The 22,584-nt window shown below is 41.4% G+C and overlaps 2 protein-coding genes and 2 long non-coding RNA genes across 4 annotated transcripts; 2 read left to right on the top strand and 2 right to left on the bottom strand.

Moving 5' to 3' along the window:
• Window positions 1–197: 197 nt before the first annotated feature.
• On the bottom strand, window positions 198–5,317 carry LOC127599928 (actin, alpha skeletal muscle A). Its single transcript, XM_052064178.1, has 7 exons — window positions 5,191–5,317; window positions 3,859–3,995; window positions 2,839–3,163; window positions 2,318–2,479; window positions 2,015–2,206; window positions 1,754–1,935; window positions 198–667 (listed from the first exon to the last, which is right to left on the bottom strand). The coding sequence occupies exons 2-7, from the start codon at window positions 3,985–3,987 to the stop codon at window positions 524–526; spliced, it is 1,134 nt and encodes a 377-aa protein (XP_051920138.1). The 5' UTR covers window positions 3,988–3,995; window positions 5,191–5,317; the 3' UTR covers window positions 198–523.
• Window positions 605–2,210, top strand: LOC127599932 (uncharacterized). Its single transcript, XR_007962215.1, has 2 exons — window positions 605–708; window positions 782–2,210. It is a non-coding gene; the product is annotated as an uncharacterized LOC127599932 (long non-coding RNA).
• Window positions 5,122–20,680, top strand: LOC127599931 (uncharacterized). The gene is made up of 2 exons (XR_007962214.1): window positions 5,122–5,271; window positions 20,503–20,680. It is a non-coding gene; the product is annotated as an uncharacterized LOC127599931 (long non-coding RNA).
• abcb10 (ATP-binding cassette, sub-family B (MDR/TAP), member 10) lies at window positions 9,457–22,420 on the bottom strand. The gene is made up of 14 exons (XM_052064177.1): window positions 22,015–22,420; window positions 20,537–20,743; window positions 19,279–19,481; window positions 17,463–17,597; window positions 16,287–16,433; window positions 14,798–14,933; window positions 14,629–14,724; window positions 13,884–14,093; window positions 13,723–13,802; window positions 13,462–13,642; window positions 12,789–12,832; window positions 12,554–12,588; window positions 12,374–12,432; window positions 9,457–12,063 (listed from the first exon to the last, which is right to left on the bottom strand). The coding sequence occupies exons 1-14, from the start codon at window positions 22,418–22,420 to the stop codon at window positions 11,870–11,872; spliced, it is 2,133 nt and encodes a 710-aa protein (XP_051920137.1). The 3' UTR covers window positions 9,457–11,869.
• Window positions 22,421–22,584: the final 164 nt, after the last annotated feature.

The following is a 22,584-nucleotide window of genomic DNA, read 5'->3' as shown; positions in this document are numbered from 1 at the left end:
ATCAGACAAATACCTTACATGCTTACAGTTTGTCAATTCTATTTGACCCCTTGGTGAACATTTTGCTCAATTTGTCGTGTCAGTCTATGATTTTTTAATTTTAATTTTTATTTTACCCCTTTGGCTACATTGCAATTATTACCATCATTTCGTTTGGCTTCTCATCTATTAGAAAAATAATAAAGCAGGGTCAAAAGTACCAAATAATGGACTTTAATAAATTATTAGTATGTATATACACGTACATTCACATGTGTTGGGAAACATGTAGTTGTTGTTATTTTTTTATTAAAATTTTTTGGGGTTGGATGCATGGTTCAGTGGTGTTTTCACAGCCTTTCTCCGTACAACACAGGCAACAGACAGCTACACAATATGCACATTTGTTGAAACAATGCATAGTTAAGAAGGTCAACAGCACAGACAGGCAGTCCATTGACAGCAGTGTTGCAGTGCCGCAAAGGTTGGTTCTCCTGCTTCTTTTTCTTGCTCGAATTCCACAAAGCTAGTGCAGACGAGGGATTTAGAAGCACTTCCTGTGGACAATGCTGGGGCCTGCCTCGTCGTACTCCTGCTTGGAGATCCACATCTGCTGGAAGGTGGACAGGGAAGCCAGGATGGAGCCACCGATCCAGACGGAGTACTTCCTCTCAGGGGGAGCAATGATCTGGGTGAAGGGAAAAGTGGGAGAGAGTCGGTCAGTAACAGGTTAGCAACAAACGTTCATCAGAATCATCCAGTTTGCGCCATGGTGGGGCCCAAAGTGTCTTTTTTTTCACAGGGTCCCAAATGCCCAAATCTGGTCAGTGTCTGTAAGGGGCCCTGTGTGCATAAATAATCTTCCACATAATAACATGTGAAGAAATTCATTATTATTCATCTAAATGATGTGTAATTAATATGGTACCTAAAATAATGAAGACGACCCTGAGGGACACCAAACTGGTGATTCCCCACCAGAGGGTACTGTTTTTCCTTTTGTAATCAAACCAAAACTTGTTTTCTTAATGGAGTGAAACAAATACATAGTTAGATATTTCGACATGAACCTGTCGAAAAATTGGAAAATTCGGTGTCATTTATGCTTATAATTAAAAATACTGTAGCAAGAAATGCTAAATCAAGCTTTGGGTGTTGAGGGTACATAATTTCCCACTAGGAAGATACTAATTATTTATTTCTAATTTTACATTTTGATAAAGGGAAAAAATAAATACATCAAACTTTGTTATTGGAGTACAGAGCAGGAATTGTCTGGTAAAGTGAATCTTAAAATGCAGTACCGGTGTATGAAAGATTTACTGAATTGAAATGAACTGAAAATAAAATGAAATACATTCATAATCTGAAATATAATCAAACTAAGGAATGACGCCTGTAGCTACAGCCCTAGACCCTGTCTGGTACAGTTCATTTTTTGAAACATTTTTATTTTCCATGTGCAGCATTTTTGTGTATTTTGCACAGTACATTTTGTACTGTACATTTTTAATTGCTGTGAAGCTCAGTTGTAAGTACCTTTCAAATACAATACATTTGTGTTTAATCTATATTTAATAAATGTTTAGTCTTCCCATTCCATTTTAGCAGCATATGACGAGCGGTTGCAAATGCTTTCATGCTGATGTCTTTTTTTGTCATGATAATTTTTTTCTGTTTATTTCTTTATTATAAATGTATCACACGGTTCTCAGAAAAATAAGATATTTGTGCGGGCTAGCCCCCCCCCCCCAAATCTAACTATTTGATATACCTTAATCTTCATTGTGCTGGGTGCCAGGGCAGTGATCTCCTTCTGCATACGGTCAGCAATACCAGGGTACATAGTGGTACCACCGGAGAGCACGTTGTTGGCGTACAGGTCCTTACGGATGTCAATGTCGCACTTCATGATGCTGTTGTAGGCGGTCTCGTGGATACCGGCAGACTCCATACCTGTGCAGGTCACGAGGGCAATTGTTAGGACTTGCAGCATGCGCAATGAAAGTGCGGGGTAGGAGGACGAACAACGCACCAATGAAGGAAGGCTGGAACAGGGTCTCGGGGCAACGGAACCTCTCGTTACCGATGGTTATGACCTGCCCGTCGGGAAGCTCGTAGCTCTTCTCCAGGGAAGAGGAGGAGGCGGCGGTGGCCATCTCGTTCTCGAAGTCCAGAGCCACGTAGCACAGTTTCTCCTTGATGTCACGCACAATCTCACGCTCAGCTGTGCAGTGGGCAAAATTTGAGTTTTTGATTCACACTTAAATTGTTAACCAATTGTAATTCCTGGCACGATTTGTGTCTTTTTCTCCTCTTTGTTTTAAACGCTACTCACCGGTGGTGACGAAAGAGTAGCCACGCTCGGTCAGGATCTTCATCAGGTAGTCGGTCAGATCGCGACCGGCCAAGTCCAGACGCATGATGGCGTGGGGCAGAGCGTAACCCTCATAGACGGGGACGTTGTGGGTCACACCATCACCGGCATCCAGCACGATACCTGGAAGGAGGTAGAGAGTGCAAGTTGTTTAGATAATGAGGTACTTGAATGAATCCGTATGACGTAGGTGTGAGTCACGGAACAGACGCGTAAAAGTCGTGCGTAAAAGCTGCGCGTAAAATTATGTCGTATTAATGCAACATGTGCAATCAAATACAAGTGTATAACGTTTTACAAACGTTCTTGACTGTGTATAGAATATACTGTATGCAATTCACGGAACACTGAGTGTAAAAGTTGGGCGTAAAATGCTCTGATTAAACAGCGGCTTATTGTTGTACATGTTGCGAAAATAAATATATTCATCGACTAATCAGTAGATTGTTGTGTTTTCTGCATTATGTATTGTGTCGCCTCACCGGTGGTACGGCCGGAGGCGTAGAGGGACAGCACAGCCTGGATGGCCACATACATGGCAGGGACATTGAAGGTCTCAAACATGATCTGGGTCATCTTCTCCCTGTTGGCCTTAGGGTTAAGGGGAGCCTCAGTGAGCAGGGTGGGGTGCTCCTCGGGGGCCACTCTCAGCTCGTTGTAGAAAGTGTGGTGCCAGATCTTCTCCATGTCGTCCCAATTGGTGATGATCCCGTGCTCGATGGGGTACTTGAGGGTCAGGATACCTCTCTTGCTTTGGGCCTCATCGCCGACGTAGGAGTCCTTCTGACCCATACCGACCATGACACCCTGAAGGGGGGAAAAGAATGGGTGAGGAAAACATACATCTGCACGGGGTATGAAAACAGAATGGCCTTGCTCTTAATGGATTACTCTCACTGGTGTGCATTGTGATCATTGCACAAAGCTGCCAAATAACGACACAGGTCACCTCATCTGGGACTAATTTTATCTCAAGGAGGCAAATACCACAGTGGTGCAAGAAAAGATGACATGACTTAACACCCAGCAGGCCTCACATTACCGAACAAAATAGCACATTAAAACCTATGCCCCCCTACCCCCCAAATGAATAAATAAATAAATAAAGATTGATTCTTCCTATATGTCACTCAAACTGAACCGACGTTTCTGTACGGACAGTGATGTGTTAAGATGACACAAGGGGGGGGGGGATAAATTGTTCTGTATTACAAGTGCATTTAGAATATCAAAAATGAAAAAAAATATTTTATATTCAGTGTACTGTGGATAAAATATGACATACTACTGTATATAACACACCTGTATTTAATTGGTTTGATTTTTCTTTCGTTCCTGATTGGCTGGGATAAATCACATGTGCTATTTTTTTTAAGGGAGGCGTGTCCAATTAACGCCACTTTCTCTAAATCGCGACATATCCGAGATGATTATGAGTTATTATGCCCCTTTTCTTAAACGGTTTACAATTGTACAAATGTGTGGATATGGTGGCTGCTTACCTGGTGACGGGGACGGCCCACGATGGAGGGGAACACGGCCCTGGGGGCATCGTCTCCGGCGAAGCCAGCCTTCACCAGGCCGGAGCCGTTGTCGCACACAAGGGCGGTAGTCTCATCGTCGTCACACATGTTGGTTTCTGCGGGCGAAACACGGAGATTAAGGCAAGTTTTAACACTGAAACACATTGGCGGTATTTGTGAAAGTAATAACAGCCAGTTTAGGCAATTTTTGTTTGGATTAATGCTCTAAAGTGTAAAACCATTGCAAAAGTCATTAGCTACAATATGCAGTATCACTAAATTATCCACTACAAACTATTGAATACATTACGCATGACATGCACCTCAAAATAGAAACAATGATGATTACAGTAACAATATAACATTATGTTTTTGATAATATTTCAATGTTTAAAAAAAATATTTTTAAGGATAAAAGTGGAATTTCTTATCTGAAAATATTGACTTTATTGCCGAATGACATTTGGCACTGGAGAGACCTATTTCCTATATTGAGTGGAGCCAATATCATATTTTTGGCTTTGAACCGTATGAGAAAAGACAATCGTGTGAATCCATTTTGAAACTAAGTCGACGTCGTTTTAGCCAAAGCTGAGCAAATGCCATTTAAACAGAAAATTTACTTTCTTGCCCAACATTTGGCACTACATCGAGTGTCCAGAAATTGTTATTATTGCTATTATTATCATGATCAGTTGATAGATAGTTGATTCTAAAAAAACAAAACAATATTATCTTCTTTTTGGCCTTTAACTGGGGGAAAAAGGGTGTGAATACATTTACATAAAAACCCCCCAGCCATTTTATTTTTGCTCTGTATAGATTGCGAAAACTAAACGAACATACATGTTTTGAGAGAGTTTACAGTGGCATGTCTAACGTCACTTTGAATATTGCTAAATTGACTAATTATCCATCCATTCATTTTCTATCCCGTTCAGGGTTGCAGAGAGATGGAGCCTTTTCTCGCTGACTTTGAGTGAAATCCAACTCTCTGACTGTTAGCCAGTCAATCACAGGGTCTATATTTATTAAAACATCAAAATATAAACTGTATGTCAACACATGACTGTAATCCTTGTTGCAGTCTTGTTGAATGGTGAATGGGCTCATACTGTCCAAATGTTTCAATAAGTTGGCCCCAACAGAGGTCACCACTACTGTATGTAATTATTCTATAAAACCAGATTATACAATACATGAACATTCAATTTTCCTTTCCATGTACTGTTTGTTCCAGAGTGGTTCTGTCCAAAGTGTGTCCCCTATCTCGGATGTGTGGCCCCAGGAGTCCTGGCGTTAGCATCTTACCTTAGGAGAGTGTCTGCGGCTCGGCGAGAATGACCCAACCAGTGCTGCTGCTGAACCAGCTACGGTCTTCTCTGCTGCCAGGTCGGCTTATATACACAACCTTGACCATTCACGAAGGTACCCATGCCGACCCTCTGCCATATTTGGATGTTGCCAGGGCATGGGGGTGAGTGAGGGGGAGTTAGTGGAGGGGTGTCGAGTCTATGACGGCCATCCATCAAGTTTCAGGAGGCTCATGAGTGACAGGGTGGTGCGTCCCCCGCGACATCGAGGAGCGCCTGCCATATTTGGAACTGTCACTTTGACCTCCCGTAGAGGCTCACGGGCACTCCTGAGGGCCGTATAAGGAGCACACGGACCCCTGGGGGTGCTGGTGGTGCTGGCGGGGTGGGGTTTCCAGGGGGAGATGCCAGTTGCTACCAAGCAGGGTTAGGGACCTGCTGCTAGTAGGCCTCATGCAGCCTTAAAATGGGAAAATGCTGCCCTCATCGGAACACATTGAGGCCCCAGCCTAAACGACTGGAAGGTCAGTCCAATGGGTTAAAAAACAACCATCATTCGTCATATCAGGTTATGATATAAACGACAGAAATGTTTCAAATTACATTTATTTGCTTGCAATTACTCGTTACTGGTGTTTACTGTGCATTTGGTATTTTGTGTAAATGCAATATTTCTCCTTTATATTAAAATTTTGTTTTTTACGACCGTGGTCCTTCAAAAAATGACTTAAAAAAAGATATACCGCTACTAATTGTTCATCAGAAATCTGTAGATATTTGCTGTAATTTTACAGCATTCCCTAATACTGTACGAGTATGTGCTCATTATAATCTTTGAATACTCAGTCCTCAATAATGGCTACAGACAGCAATATCAAATCTGTCTGACATTAATTGAATAAATAAGGACGGGAACCTTATCTGTCTCCATCACAGGAGCACGCAGAGTAATTATAACTCTGCTGCTGCACTCCACCCTGGGTTTGTGTGCGTGTGTGTTTGTGCGTGTGCGTGTGCGCATGCATGCGCATTAAGGAAGGCTGGAAAAGGAACACTGTGTGTACATGCAGCACACATATGTGTGTTGGCAGGTGTGAGTGCCGTATGAGGGACCACAAGGAGTGAAAGAGGAGCGGCCAAGGAGGTTAAAATAAACTCCAGGGATTTAGGACAGTGGGAGGGCACGCGTAGACAGAAGCAATATAGGACTTATCTGAATTTGGCTCATACATGTTGAAAAAAATCTATTTAAAATCAAATCAAAGATGCATGGCCTGAAAATTTAACACCTATAATAAACTGGTAGATATCGAGTTTAAAAGACAACTAGCCAGTGGATAGAAGCAAAGAGCAGTTTGTAATGAAATTGAAAGAGTCAACAAGTCTCAAATGTCATCAAATGTATGTTTGGAATTCAGTTAGCAGCATAGTTAGCACAACAGCATCTTTAGCCTGTAATGTAATAGCAGTGCACATATTTTGACTTTTCATGACCTTGCCCTTATACAAGCAGCAAATTAGTTTTTCACTGTCGATTATGTACCCTGATGCAGATTTTTTTTGTGGTAATTTGACTTGTGGATGACCCAATTTACAAATTGGTCATAGCGTACTTTACAAGCAGCACAATTCTTGCTTCAAGTTATTAATTACCACTCCGACTTGAAGTTTACCGGAAAAACATCAAACAAAGAGAATTAAAAGATGTTCTCTGACCAGGCTACATAACTCACAAAAGTCTTCTAGATTAATGCTAACACACAGTGCAGTACGCAATAGACGGGCCAACAAAACTAACATCTTAGCGTAATTTTAAACATGCACAAACAGTGCAGTCACACTTGCAGACAGACTGTAACAATAAATGGAATGGAATAAATGTAAAATTAACACAAATAAAGTACAACTACCGGTACTCATCCCCAGTGATGGAAAATATGTGAAGTAAACGTTGTTTATCGTCAGTCTGTAGTTAGTCTCATGCTAGTTTCTTTGCTGTTAGCTCCAGGCTTTTTACTGTTGGAAAATGCCTGGTAAATACATGTATTTAACTGATAATTGTGTCACTCATTCATGGCAGCCTGGTTGTTGAGTGGTTAGCACATTTGCCTTAGAGTTTTGAGGTTTGGGGTTCAAATCTTGGCTCAGGCTTTTCTGTGTGAAGATTTTTTGTTCTTGTGGTTTGGGATTTTTTCTCTGGGTAGTCTTCCCATATGCCATCATTTTTATGTTAATTGAAGACACTAAATTCTGCAATGATGTGAATGTGATTGTGAATGGCTATTTGCGTATATATGCTTTGCTATTGACTGGCCAAGAGTCCAAAATGTACCCCGCCTTTCTCCCAAAGTCAGTTGGGATAAGCTCCAACTCCACAGTAACCCTAATAAGGAAATGCCATATAGAAAAGTTCTAACTAATGTTGGTTGTACTCTAAATGTTCTGACTTTTGAAGTTACAATTTCATAAGGGAATCGACTTGTGGATATGTTGAAAAAAATAAATGGTTAAGTCATTGGTGTATTGTTCATTGATATTCTAAGAAAAAGGCGGCCCAGAAGAGGGCAGGGAAGGATGGTGAAAAAAATGGTCCGAGGATTTTTCGGAAAGCAGGATGTGTGAAAATAGGGAGACGCCTCCTTGGGTGGCCATTGAAAGTAGTGAGTGTGCATGATTGTGCTGTGGGAGGGGGATGGCAAAGGGCTGAGCTAGAGCTACTTTAACGCAGTGGTCGTGTGCCATTTTTGATGCGGGTGACTGCAAAAGGCCTAAAATGTAAGCGGCCAGGCAGAGTGGGGAGGGAGGAGATCAGAAGTGATGAGGGGGCGGAGAGACAGACCAGGAGGGGGCGGGATGGGGACAGACTGGGGAGGTGAATGGGTGTGTTTGTGTGTGTGCAGCAGGTGTCCGGGAGAAGAAGTGTTGTGTGTCAGTGGATATGTGATGTTGCCAGCTGACGGACTTAATGGATGTTTTTGTGAGGTTTGTTACCCTGTTAACTCATGCGGACACACAGAGAGTGCAGGAGGAGTCAAACACTTGTTGGGGGCACTGGAACGACGCTCTACTTTGTAAGCAGTTAGATTGTAGGAGGGGTAGCATCTCGGGGGGGGGGGGGGGACATTCTCCAGGCAAGGGCGAGGCAAACTGTCAGGAGGTTTAACACGCATAAAATGTTTTAAAATTTATATTTCAGGCAAGATTTGTTGCCACCAAACCTTTTACTTGAATGTGTGGCATATGTTTGTCTTCAGATGTTTCTGAGTATTCAGGTTTTGCATACAATATATTATATTACATTTATTTATTCATTTCATTGAACCACAAAACCATGGCACGATTGACAAGGGAGAAGCAAATGGCCCCAAAAAAAAAACAGGCGAGGATAAGACGAGAGTGTGGATATTTTAAGATACTGTTGCTGACTGCATTTGTACGGATCAGTGACACAAACGCTCCACACTTTGCTTTCTAGCCACAGGTACACATGAAAATACATGATTAAGTTAAACATGACGTCTAAATTGTTTAAAATTTATTTTTATTTTTAAACAACATATACTGTACAAATGAAATACAGGAAAATATTTTTCAGAAGGCCAATTCCTACCTTCTATATTGAATCTAATTTTGATAATCTATATAATATTGTAATAACGTGATATGATGAAGCTGGGGTTTTGTTAAGACCATAAAATATAATCATTAAAAAAAAGAAATATTTTACGCTTTTTGTGTAGTCAATCTGTAGTGCAGAGTTTCACTTTCTGAATCGAATCAGTGAAATAACGTTGCACAATATTATTTTTAGAGTCCTCCAAGACTATACTAAATGTACGAATAAAAATGTTCCTTTAATGTTTAAAACAGTTCCTCAATTGTTCTTAGAATTGCACGGTGGGCTGGATGAAAGTCTTTCTTCTCAAATAACTATTAATATTAAGATACTGGTTGTTGCCTTTATACGTCAGGATGTCTGTAACGCAAAAATGAGGAGGTGCAGCACATGCAGCTGGAAAGGGAATCAAAGGTGTCTGTCACTGAATCACAAACATGCCAACCTCATCCGACAAACTTTACATTGACTCTCCTGCAGCACACCCAATGACAGATGAGAAGTGCACTGTCGACACCGACCTGAAAACAGTCATTTCAGTTCATCAGACTTGGGTTAGAGCAAGAACTCCACCAGGTGACAAGCTGATGTACTGTACACCGAAACGCAAGAGCACTCCCATTAAAAAACGGACACACAGCCTGCAAATGTAGACATATTCCACTTTATTCTTTTTCACAAAACTATAATAATTTAACAAAACATGATTTGAAGTGTACCCTAGATCATTTCGGAACCCATGATACACATATACAAACATTTATCATCTTTTCGAGCACCGTCAACATGAAAGTGAGGCTAATCTTCTCTTGTTAGAATCAAGTTAAAATTTGAAATCATAATCCATCAGTGAATTTTCTGGTATGATAATAGATCTGAGCAGCTGATGACTTTGATATAAAATAATACACATCAAAAATGTTCCTCCACTGTCCATTTTGCTATCTGATCGTTGTAGTCACGTGGTTAAAGAACAAATGAAAATTGTTCATCAAGGTGTTGTATGTTCAACATTTAAAGTCATTTGGAAAAGAAAATTGGTAAAGTAAAGCCCTTCGAAATAATAAAACATATTTAGACTTAAACCTCTCTGTACAATATTGTACATAATCACCCCCGACCAAGACTGAGCATGTGACAGATTGAGATCATTTACATCAGTTAACCCTGAAATTTGAGTTTGAAGCGATTAACGTAACCTTTTCTATTAACTAAATATTAATCAGTATGGACCCCCCCCCCCCACACCGCGCCCTCCACACACACAGTCGCCATATGCGCATGTACATGCAAAATATTTAGTCAGAAGAATTGCTGTTAACTCTAGTATGATTGTCATGTGCTGGGAAGAAGACACCGGGGAAATAAAGCTTGTTAAAAATGTATATTATTAAAGCGAATCATGTTTGGATGTGAAATATAAGATTTTTTTCCCCATAATGTATGAAGTGTTTTTGCACTACAAAACTCCAAGTGTAAGCCTGCAGCTAACAACTAAAAGGTAAAGAGTACAAGTAATTGTAATTTAATATACATAAAACATCCATGGTCAAGCATTCCTGAAAATCCTACAACTTTTGTGAAAAAAAAAAGCCTCTACATGCACAAAAACTAAGAAATTTAACCAATGTTGAAACTTGAGCTAAGTGAACACTGATTAGATGCATTTTATAGGTGTTTTTCTTTTTCCTTTTTGGTGTTGTAATTTTGGCAGTTAAGAATGGTCAGCCCACCACACACTCAGCGACATGGTAGAATGTGACTGAACGATTATGGACAGAATACAATTCGTGACGCACAAAAAAACTTATTGATATGGAAAAACTGCAACCCTGGTGTTCTTATTGGGAAACAATGTTCTGAGACACCAAATGTTATCGTCTTATTGAAACACAAGCAAGACGTCTCGATTGTCAAGGAAGAAGTGGATTGCGTTGGCAGTCAAGAATTAAAGAAGAGTGTGGGAATATTTGAGGCCCTTTTGAATTTCCACTACACATTGACCACACACAATTCAATCACTGCACTTGCGACAGAAACTCTTCCCCAGGCACATAAGAAAATAATATAGTTATTATACTGTCTTATTGAAAACGGAATATTACACGACACTGTGTAGACCTTTGCTCTGTCTTGAGATACAGAAACGTTTGTTTGTGGTGAAAGCTCATGTGACTACGGTATAATGTTAACCCGTGACCAGGGGTGTAGTGGGCGTGGTACACCACTGTCCGTGACTCAAATTTTGAATCACAGCAAAGCCTGTGGCCATGAAAGAAAAGTAGTTTCAGAACAATGCACTCTGTACAACGGTTTAGTGCCATTCGATCTGGCGTACAGCCTGGCGAGTCACTAGTAAAATTACAACCCAAACTTCCTAAATAAGTAAATTACTGTTGCTAAATATCAAATCTCAATAAGTGCATCTCAGTACAAATTCAGATGGCACTTGTGTAATAATATGGACTTAGAATTATTTTAGGATACAAGTATGCATTAGAGGTTCAAATATGTTCATTTAAAAAAAAAAAAGTGTTTTCCTTCTTTTTTTTCCCCCCTCACTCCAACAGTATATAGCTGCTTCACTTAACTATAAACTCTAAAAAGGCTCTGCGTGTGAGCTTCAAGTTGAATCGTCTACCAAAACGGACACAGAGAACATAAATATATGACTAGCAGTACTTAACGTGTCTTGCTATTTCGTTTTTTTTTCTTTTCTTGGTTTAGAAATTAGTGTGCTGTAATATTACAGCGTGCCTCTGGTATTTTAAAAAAAGTGTATTTGCACAGCTCATAAACCCATTCACGTGCAATATAACTGAATTATGAATCCTCAATGACAGTATTTTAAAACCATGGGTGTCTCCAATTCGAATAGTGTGTCTTAGAACTTTATTCCTCCAGTGGGGAATAACATTTTACTGCTAAAGTTAAGGTAGTAAACAGTCAGTACTCGTTTAGATTCTTTTGACAGCCTCATCACTTGGTAAAAGGGTTGTTAGTGTTCACCCAAGCCATTAATCGCCACTCATTTCCTCTTTTACCATCCTTTTGACGAGGATTAACTCAGGGCCCGTTTCTGTTCCTCCTGAAGAAAAGCTTGTTTCTCCATCAGTTTTCGGAACAGCCCCTGTCTGTTTCCCAGCAGCTCTGTGTGCTGGCCGCATTCAGCCACACGATGTTGGTCCAGAACCGCGACGGCATTGGCGTTCTGGATGGTGGAGAGGCGGTGAGCGATAATGACAACCGTTCTCCCTGTGGATGGGAAGGAAATATGGAAGAAGTCGAAAAGAGTTCTACATTAAATCCTTCCCATTCTTTACTAAGTCAGGACAGGAATTTCACATTTGAAAAATCGGTAACGGCCCAATGCTAATGAGGTGTCTGTCCTCGCCAGTTTACTCATACAATATGATCAACAACGTAAGCAGCTGTTCAGGAGTCATCAATGGAACAGCAGAAAAACTACGGTACTTTGAAACATTTATTTTAAGGTCAAATGACAAAATATCAAATATAATATAAATATAAAATCTAATAACATATAGACAGAAAAGGCATCCACCTTCCATGAGCCGCTCCAAAGCCTCCTGCACCAGGAACTCGTTCTCGGCATCCAGTGCACTGAGAATGAGACATTATACAACTAGTAAATGCAACAAAGGAATAGAGAATAAAATAATCCATTCAAGCCAATTGTATGGCAAATAATATGTCACAACAGGCTGTCCTTATGGCGTTGTACCTGGTGGCCTCGTCCAAAAGCAGGATCTTGGGATTCTGATGAAGAAAAAGTACAAGTTGAATGGGCAGAGCTTTAAGATTCCACCTATAAATGTTGACACCAAAGCACATTTTACAGAAAGAAACGGCACTATTTTAAGGTCAGGAGGAACGATTCTGCAACATATTTTTTGCTTTTGTGAGGTTGATCAATTCATGCAAATTTAGCCAGAAAACAATTAACGCGCTTCGCCCACCTTCAGAAGAGCTCTTGCAATTGCTATCCTCTGCTTCTGACCACCTGGGACACAAACACAAAATCGTCATTCATTTTAGAAAACCAATATGGAGTGTGGACATCATTTTTCACATTTCAATGTATTGATGAGTGCAAGCAAAATTAGCATTGTAGTCCCCAAACTGCTGGGTAAAATTTACAATATTCATTTTGTCTTCATGTATTATTAGTTATTGCACATCTGCAGCCCCTTGTCAAGGTTTCTTATTTATTTATTTATTTGTTTACGTTTTTCCTTGCCCTCCTGAGGGTTAAGGTCAGGGTTGTCGTGAATACATGCAAAGCCCTTTGAGACTGTTTGTGATTAAGGGCTATATAAATAAATGTGACTTGACCTGTATACCCAGGACCGGTTGCAGCACATATAGACAACAACATTGACATTTAGACCTATGGACAATTTAGATTCTTCAGTTAATCTAAATTAAGCATGGAATGAGGATAGAAGCTGGAGTAGCTGGAGAAAAGTGCAAATTCCACTTAGGAAGGCCAATACTGTGATTCAAAACCCACAACCTCAGTGTTGTGAGGAAGACGTACTAACAACTCATCCACAGAACATTTCAAGGCCAGCTGAGTGCATGTACAAGAGTCCTTGTAACAGCAGTCATTGAGCCACAGATGATCCTCACCTGACAGCAGCACTCCTTTCTCCCCCACCACAGTATCAAAGCCTTTGGGAAAAGCCTGGATGAAATCGTATGCGTTGGCTACTCGGGCTGCCCTGTAGATGTCCTCTGTGGTGACGGCATCCGGTTCTGTCGCGCCGTATGCTATGTTGTCTCGAATAGAACAGGAGAATAGCACTGGCTCCTGAGAAACAAGAAGTAAGAACTTGTTAGAACCGTGATGGCCTTCTCTGGAAAGCATGCTTTTGTGAACTGCACTTCTACCTGGCTGACAGTTCCAATGTGACTTCTGAGCCAGTAAGGATTCAAGTCCCTGATGTCATGGCCGTCCACAGTGATGAAGCCTGTAGGAGAGGTGAAAACTGAGTCTACAACCAGCAACTTCTCCTTCGAACAAAGACGAAAGGAAAACAACCAAGTCTTACCCGAGTCACAGTCATACAGCCTGAGGAGCAGCGATACCAGCGTAGATTTTCCAGATCCGCTTGGTCCCACTACAGCCATGACTGTTCCAGCTGGTATCAGAAGACTGAGGTTATGGAAGATAGGAGCATCTTTGCGGGTCGGGTAGGAAAATGAGACGTTGCAGAACTCCAAGCGGCCCTTCAGTTGCTCTGGAGGAAGTACTTGGCCTTCTGTGGAGGGCGAAGATTAAAGAAGTGAGTTTTCTTTCCCACTTGATAGGGATTGCAACAAGCCTTAAAAGGCCGTGGGGGCTAAAGTATCTTTTTTGGGCAGGTTGGTGTTTCTTGCCAATACCTCAAAAGTGTGATTACTGCCATTGCACGCGAGATAAGCCGCTTGAGAAGATATATAAACTGCTTTAAGTAAAAGGCTTGATTTCCCACTTTCACTTCCGTCCTAAATGCTTGTTTCCATGATTTGGAAGTAAAAAAAAAGTTAGGTAAGCGCATCATTTTTTGAATTAAAATATGAATAAATGTGTAAATCCCTCAGAAACATACAACTTCCCATAGCCCAGTGGAATTCATCTTGCTTTTCTAATGCGGAGCCTAATTGATGTGCAATTAAGATAAAGGCTTGAAACAATAGTTTGACAATAAAGACATTCCTCTGTTAACTTCTATGAGACTGTCCCATTTTCGTTTGATCATTCAGAGGAGTCTTAGATGACACCAACACTTCCCAATCATGCATGCGCATACTGACCATTAAGAGGGAACTCAGGTTTTCTGTCCAGCAACTCCCAGAGTCTTGCTCCAGCACCGAAGCCCTTCATAAGCTCCGAGTAGAAAGTACTCAAACCTTCCACATAGAATGATACGTGACTACTTGGAGGAACAGCGTGTAACATGCATAATGTGTAAACATGTGCTACCTGCAATGCTGATGCCAACCCAGAAGGTGTACATTAGGAATGAGGAGAGTTCTCCAACAGTCATGTGCTGGCTCGCCATCAGAAGGCCTCCTTTGTACAACACGGACAGGATCATGATGTTACCACTAAGACCAGTCTGAAACACACCAACACGTACACATTCTTGTTTGAAATACATTCAGAATATGCACCAGAAGCCTCAGTAGTGTGAGAGAAAAGACATTCGCCGGTCCTTTTCAGGTAATTTTATCATTAAGAGGAAAGACATAGCTCTCAGTGAATTTCATTTTGAATATCAATTATTTTACTGGTATGAGTATAATTAATGAGAACCCCCCCCCCCAAAAAAAACCCCATTGTAACGCTAAATGAGTAATATTTTACATGGACATCAGCGCCTTACGGGCGGCCCGGTAGTCCAGTGCTTAGCACGTCGGCTTCACAGTGCAGAGGTACCGGGTTCGATTCCAGCTCCGGCCTCCCTGTGTGGAGTTTGCATGTTCTCCCCGGGCCTGCGTGGGTTTTCTCCGGGTGCTCCGGTATCCTCCCACATTCCAAAAACATGCATGGCAGGCTGATTGAACACTCTAAATTGTCCCTAGGTGTGAGTGTGAGCGTGGATGGTTGTTCGTCTCTGTGTGCCCTGTGATTGGCTGGCAACTAATTCAGGGTGTCCCCCGCCTGCTGCCCGAAGACAGCTGGGATAGGCTCCAGCACCCCCCGCGACCCTAGTGAGGATCAAGCGGCTCGGAAGATGAATGAATGAATCAGCGCTTTATTAGGGTTTCATTTTTGAAGTTGTCCCTCAGAAGCAGTCGTCGTAGCGGCTGACTTGGCTTTGACTTTTCGATTGAAGGCTGGCCTGACCGCAGTCGCGCTGACTGAGCTGCAATATGCTTGATAAGCAAATCCACACGGACACCATTAAATTCAGTGCAGCCATGAATATTTTCGATGCACATGATCACCATTTAGGCGGCCCGGTAGTCCAGTGGTTAGCACGTCGGCTTCACAGTGCAGAGGTACCGGGTTCAATTCCGGCTCCGGCCTCTCTGTGTGGAGTTTGCATGTTCTCCCCGGGCCTGCGTGGGTTTTCTCCGGGTGCTCCGGTTTCCTCCCACATTCCAAAAACATGCGTGGCAGGCTGATTGAACACTCTAAATTGTCCCTAGGTGTGAGGATGAGTGCGGATGGTTGTTCGTTTCTGTGTGCCCTGCGATTGGCTGGCAACCGATTCAGGGTGTCCCCCGCCTACTGCCCGAAGACAGCTGGGATAGGCTCCAGCACCCCCCGCGACCCTAGTGAGGATCAAGCGGCTCGGAAGATCACCATTTACATGCACCCCTGTTTAATATATGAAAAATGTGATGAAGGGTGAATGTGATGATAGATGATATTCTCATACCTTCGCAGTAGGAAAGTCACATACAAGACATTTCGTAGTATTGTCAGTAGGGATTGCTTTGGGCTTTCTTTCCGCTTTTCTTACCACTCCAAAGAAGGCGGCGCGTAGCACAGCCTCCCTCCTAGCCAGTGTGAGGACCTGATCCGTCTTCTGCGTGTATGTGTTGACTTCAGATAGTTCTTTCCCAAAGGCTCGGACAGTCCGCATGTTGCTGATTCGTTCCTCTGCCAACTGAAAACGTCAACAGAATCTTTTTAGGATAACATTTTAAAAACATACTCAACAAAAATATCAAATTCAAACTGTCAGCTATCAGGATGCTGGGGTCAGTGTAGAGTGCTCAGCATAAATGGGGACAAATCCTACAGATTTGTTTGAAAACCTTCCTTTCGGAATTAACAAATGGACGTGGCAAAAATAATGAATGAAGTCTTGCAAAGCAAAATTTCACATGAAAAAAATAATACTGGTAATTCACAAGGTAAGTCTAATCATCAAAATTCTGATTTTTTTTGTGTTCAGTGACTCTACACAGAGGCGGCATACTCATTGTAGTTAAAAATTTAATCTATATTTATTAGACACCAATGTAACTTTTCAGGATCACAAATATAGACTGGATTGGATAAACGTTATGTATGTGTAACATACAGGACAGATGAAATTTCTTCCCTCTCAACATAAAACAAGACGAGCCGCTGCGGGTGTCCGCGCCGCTATCAAAAGAAAAGTTAACAAAAAAATGACAAGATAATACAAAACAACACATGAGACACAGACAATCATGCACTCTTAACCACTTTCCTGCATACACTTCGTTGTCTGAAGCAGTTATAGATGAAAGGGTATAGAGGAATGTTTCTAAGCTGTACCAAAGTAAAATTTCAAAATTTGGTTGAAAATTATGCTCCCTTAAGATATGATCTACTCTAAGCTTATAAGCATATATGAAAAATTATTGGACTCCAGATGGTTGTAGCTTTTCCTGTGTCAAAAGAGTGGTGTTATGTTTCCAAACTATTAAACCAAACTGTCAGTACCACCACAAATGGCAAACGGTTAATAACCTTAAAGGTACAACAACACTTTTCCCCCCCTAAGAGCGCAAGATGGTTTGACGCAATCTCTTTGCAATCTTATTTTTGTCATACTTCCTTGCAATGTTCCTCCAATAATTACCACATATTTGAAAACTTTCTCAACATGGTTAGAGACACTGTTTTGCGCTCTTTAACCGACAAGCATGTGTGTATGGTATACCTGTGTGGCTTGGGCCAGAGCATCCTGCGTGCGTTTGGAGATAGAGCGAAGATATCGGCCGTATACCACAGCCACCCCGGCCAAAGGGGGAACAATTAGGAGCATGAAGCTCGCCAGACTGGGGGAGACGTAGAACTGCAGGGGTGAGAGCGAAAAAGAAAGTAGCAGGTGATGCAACCTTGAACAAGAAACAAGTTGGGGTGGGAGGTCACCACCATTGTCTCAAATTGGAAACTCCCAAGACGAAAGTCTTCAGCTGGTATCTCACCGAGCGGCAAATGGTTGCGAACATAGCGAACTTTGGGTTTTGTCAGGGTTCATAAAAGGTTGCAAAGACGTTCAGTTTATTACTTGTCGCAAAGAATTAAAAAATAATACATTTTACTTGTAGAGCTTTTCTAGAGATAAAAATATGTATCTTTACTACTAAAATAGTAACATTTCCCTTAATAATGCCCCATGAATTAAGATCTTTCAGGAAAAATGTTTTGCTTCACTCTCTGCTGTGTGTCAAGCTCTGATTTGTAAACATAATTACATTAATGATTAAGAGCCTATAGTACACTGCTTAAAAAAATATTACCAATTAATCTGCCCAGGGCAGGAACAGATCTATTTTGTGGGCTACCACAAAATCAGGAACAAGCCCAAACTGCTTGTCACCTTTGACAGGTGTTAAAAATAACCTAAAATAACTATAATACACACTTTCTTGATTGTAATGCGGCCACCAAAGGGTACCTACCAGTGATGTCAAAAACTTTGTAATCATAATCACTGAACCTTAATAAGATGTAGGAAATGGTTGGACTCTCCAGTTGAATATGACATACAATATGTTATGAATTGTTAGAACATTTTTTTTACAATAAGGAAAAGGTAATTGCGAAAAAAACAAAAGCTGCTTTAAAAAAAGGTTTTGGTGTTTCAACAGAGGTGCAAAGCCTTTTGACTAATTTCCCTTGCATTGTTCGGAGAATTACTTCAAACCAGTTTCTCAACTTTTGCAGACAAAAGATGCAAACCCATTTTACTTCCTTGTAGCGAACAAGCCTGCAGCAACACAATTGTCAACACACCACGAGGACTTCCAGGAAGCGCGTGATGTGTTTAGGGAAGAGCAGATGCCAAAATGCCTCCTCGCTAATTAAATTGTGAAGCTTAATTTCATTAAGGTTACAACAGAGCAACATAGACAAGCAGCCAAACTATGGACACAGTTTCTCATTCAACAGTACTGGGCTGTGTGTCCAAACCTTTGACTGGTAATAGATGGAAATGCAGAGAAATCATCATTTTTACAGTTAAAAAAAAATAAAGTACTGAAAATATTCTTCATATATTTTCATATATCAAATATTTTCTTTGTGTGATGAAAGTTGTAATGTCTATTTTAATGCGTATTCGTTTATTCTTTACGTTGAGATACTGTCTAAACCTGGATTGCTGTTATGTATGAATGAGAAATGTGCCTGTGGGACCTTTCCTGGAATTATCACAGGGATGATGCCATTAGAATTGATCTTTAATGTTTAGGATATAACATTAAAAAATTCCACATCCTTGTCAACTTAAAAGCTTTGAACTAAAGTTCAGAGAAAATAACATTTGATCCAGATAACATTTGAAAATCCCATTTAACATGGCTCTGCAAGAAATGTGACCTCTTGTTAGTGTTCACAGCTCAATGGGAGGCGCCAATCTTTGAGCATTGGCAGGAGAGGCCTGTGTGCTCTCAAAGGGTTTTGCGCTCATAAAAATATCCTGTCAGCTAAAATGGTAAAAAATGATCAACCATCCAAAGGGACACACTCACCATCATACTGACTCCAGCAACCGCCTGTGCTGTGGCTCTCAGGCCGTCAGACAGATTGTCGGTGATCGAGCGGCCGACCACGGCCGTATCTGCAGAGAGGCGATTGATCAGCTCGCCTGTCCTGTTTCTGTCGAAAAACGCCACTTCCTGTCTGAGGATGGAGGAGAAAACGGAGGCGCGGAGATTGCGCACAATCTGTTGGCCTGCAGGGAAATGTCAAGCACCATCAGTCGATTATAGAAGCACCTTCTCCATTCTTCCAAAAAGTTTGGGCATTATATAACTTATGGCATACTGACAAAAAAGTTTGGGAGTTCAGCCTGCTGCAATGAGCGTCGCGTCATCATGTTGTCACTTGTACTCAAAACCAAAGTATTGTACAGTGATGCCTTGACTTACGAGTTTAATGTGTTCCGTGACCGCAATTGTACCTTGCATTGAAAATGATTTTTCACAATTGAAATGAATGGAAACACAAAGAAGAGTTTCAGAACTCACTCAGTAAGATACAGTAATATTAGGAGCTATTTTGTAGAGGATAGAAAATATCTGCAAGGCAGTATTGTTGTGTCTACGTGTGGTGCTTCACCGTTTTTGTTCATCAACATCGTCACTATTAATGCTATTTGTTAACCCGTCAATGGCGTCTCACTTTATGTGATAAGATCAAGCTTGTGGAGATTCGTCAGGCAGAACTGTGTGTTGGTTTTCAATGTACAATGTGTAATTCTCAATGTTTTATGTTTATTTCGACATTAACTCCAAGTGGTGGTGGCAATATACAGCTTGAAGCCTCTTTAAAAAACAATGTTCACTTGTCAAACTACTGGTTGTCGTGAGGTGACTTGAGTTTGATGCCACCATTTAGCACTTTTATCTTGAATTTTTCTGATGGCTCATTTCTCCCAAAACTATTCGTGGTTCAGCAGTAGAAAATTTGCCGGGGTTTTTTTTTGGGGGGGGTGGACTTATGCTTTGTCTGTCATGGAAAAACGAATCACTTTCTTACTGCTCAATCAAATGGTATCACAGTATTTCTTTGGCATCATTTGGTGACATTTTGGGGCCGAGGAACTCTCAAAAATGAGTTGAGGAGCTTCATTTTGACAAAAGTAGTCCTGTTCCACCATGTAGTTGAAATTATTGCACAGTATACATTCCACCGTAACTACAATTCATAAGGTACAATTATGAAACCGTTACTTTGTTTTTCCGTTGTAGCAGAATCTGGATTCCACTATCTCCATCCACGACTCACCGGAAATCTGCATGAGGTAGACTCGAGCGGCGTTGGCTGCCCCACCGCACAAAAACACGCCAGTCAACATGAGGCACAGCGACGCGAGGGAGGACGTCATTGCCTCCGTGTCCGTTCCAGCCGTGTAGATCGTGTCGATCACTCTGCCCAGGAGAAACGGTGCCGACATGGTGACGGCGCTGGAGATGGTCAAGAAGCCAACAGCAGCTATAAGTAAAATATGAGAACATTGTCAGTTGATTTTACATTTTAAACTCAAACAGCATGATGAAATGGAATGCTGATCAAGTGTACAAAACGAGCTGAACGGCATAAATTCTCAACATATTGGACCAATAGATTTTCTGTTTCAATGAGAAATGCAAATTATACATTATCTTCCTCACCAAGTTGTTCACATTTGAGACCAAGATGACACCTAAAAATTGATCAAGAGCACCTCGACATTGCTCGACGTCAAACAGGATGTTTTCGGAGAGAGGTGGCCACTGAGTAGAAAGTGTCTTCTCGTGTCATAGGTTGTAAGAAAGGATACAGAGAAACTAATGGAGTCGCTGGAAAGTAAAGAGGTGATGTCCTTGGAAATTTTTATTGCTCAAACATTTTTTTTCCAGTCAGATCAGGTTTTGTTCTTCCTGGATGAGCATTATGTATGTTTATAATAGAGGGTAATCATTTTGTGTGTTGAGTAGGTTTTTACGTTGGTCACATTTATAAAAACGGGACTGTAAAAATTCATTTCTATTTTTTTTATTTAGGTGCAATTCACAGCCTATGTTTTAAGTGCAGCAGGCAAGTCAATATTTGTACATTTACCAACGCTTTTTAAAATGTCCCATTATTACTATGATTTATCTATTACACATTTGTCCACACTTTACACTTGTCGTTGTGAAATGTTGTTATTGTCCAATGAAACCAAGGTTGAACTTTTCAGCCATAATTCCAGATGGTAACAACTCCTCATCACCAAAAGAACACCATACCTATAGTGAAATGCGGAGAAGGCAGAATCATGCTTTGGGGCTATTTTTCTTCAGATGGCCTGAAATTGTTGGATGAAATTACGCAGTGCCAAATATCTGATAGTATTAACACAAAACCAAAACACTTTTGCATGAAGACAAACAAAAAAATGTCAGGAACAGCCCATGAACATGTTCACTTTATTTGGGGGTGATCAGGGGCACTTCAAATGATGCCAAGTGTGTGCTGGCGAGTGAATGTGGTTGGTTAATTCTGACCAGTCACATCCCAGTAATTAGAGGGTGTGCGCACTTGTGCAACCACATTATTTCAGCTATTTTTACTTAACCGCTTGAAAAGATTTGGAACAAATCAATTGGTTGTGGAGGTTATAGATCACATTAATGACGGGATTCTTGTTCTCATCTATGTCACAAACACCTGGCTGGCCCTCAAACGGCTGTGTGTAGAGCTTTTATATCCATTACATTATCAATCTGTCTCTCTCTTACCTGATAGTTTCAACCTCTCCGGGTGAGCAAGTCGCAAAACCCTCTTGACGTCCTCCAGTGGTACATTGGTCGGTGTGTGGCCACGTTCCGTGTCAGTCTGACCCTTAAGTGATCCGGATGTGGAGGGTACCGATGAGCTTGCAAAGGCAACAAGTGTGCGTAAGGGCGTCCGTGTCTTTCCGAAGACGTACGAGCGGAGTGAAGAGAGGTCTCTGTGGGACAGACTCGACACGACTGACTGGGAGAGAAGGAAGCCGGTCGGAGTGGAGGCCGAGGTCCTCGACCCGGCCGGGGGACGCTTCCTCTGGGTGTCAGGAGAGACAGCGAGCCATATCGTCCTGCGCTGCGGAGGCTTGTGTAAACGCGCTCCGTGTGTACACGTCGACATGCTGATTAAAAATCGCATTGTCGTCCGGCTTAAACGACAATAATAATAACAATAAAATATATATTCCAGGGAGTGTGGTTGTTACTGAGTAATAATACGCCACACGTCCACCAGTCACGCCAGCATGGCTGGGAGAATTTGGGACTTCGCTTTGCTCTACATCGTCGAGTTTTAACCGTTAG

This window comes from Hippocampus zosterae, chromosome 4 (assembly GCF_025434085.1).
Source record: "Hippocampus zosterae strain Florida chromosome 4, ASM2543408v3, whole genome shotgun sequence".
Taxonomy (NCBI): Eukaryota; Metazoa; Chordata; class Actinopteri; order Syngnathiformes; family Syngnathidae; genus Hippocampus; species Hippocampus zosterae.
This window is presented reverse-complemented; position numbering and strand designations above follow the sequence as displayed.

Excerpts from the sequence above, each read along its gene's own strand:
- abcb10 (XM_052064177.1), bottom strand. The coding sequence starts at position 22,420 with ATGCGATTTTTAATCAGCATGTCGACGTGTACACACGGAGCGCGTTTA. Across the intron at positions 20,744-22,014 it reads GGAGAGGTTGAAACTATCAG|CTGCTGTTGGCTTCTTGACC; the intron begins GTAAGAGAGAGA and ends TTTTACTTATAG. Across the intron at positions 13,803-13,883 it reads GCTGTATGACTGTGACTCGG|GCTTCATCACTGTGGACGGC; the intron begins GTAAGACTTGGT and ends CCTCTCCTACAG.
- LOC127599928 (XM_052064178.1), bottom strand. The coding sequence starts at position 3,987 with ATGTGTGACGACGATGAGACTACCGCCCTTGTGTGCGACAACGGCTCC. Across the intron at positions 3,164-3,858 it reads TGGGCCGTCCCCGTCACCAG|GGTGTCATGGTCGGTATGGG; the intron begins GTAAGCAGCCAC and ends TCCCCCCTTCAG. Across the intron at positions 2,480-2,838 it reads CGCCTCCGGCCGTACCACCG|GTATCGTGCTGGATGCCGGT; the intron begins GTGAGGCGACAC and ends ACCTCCTTCCAG.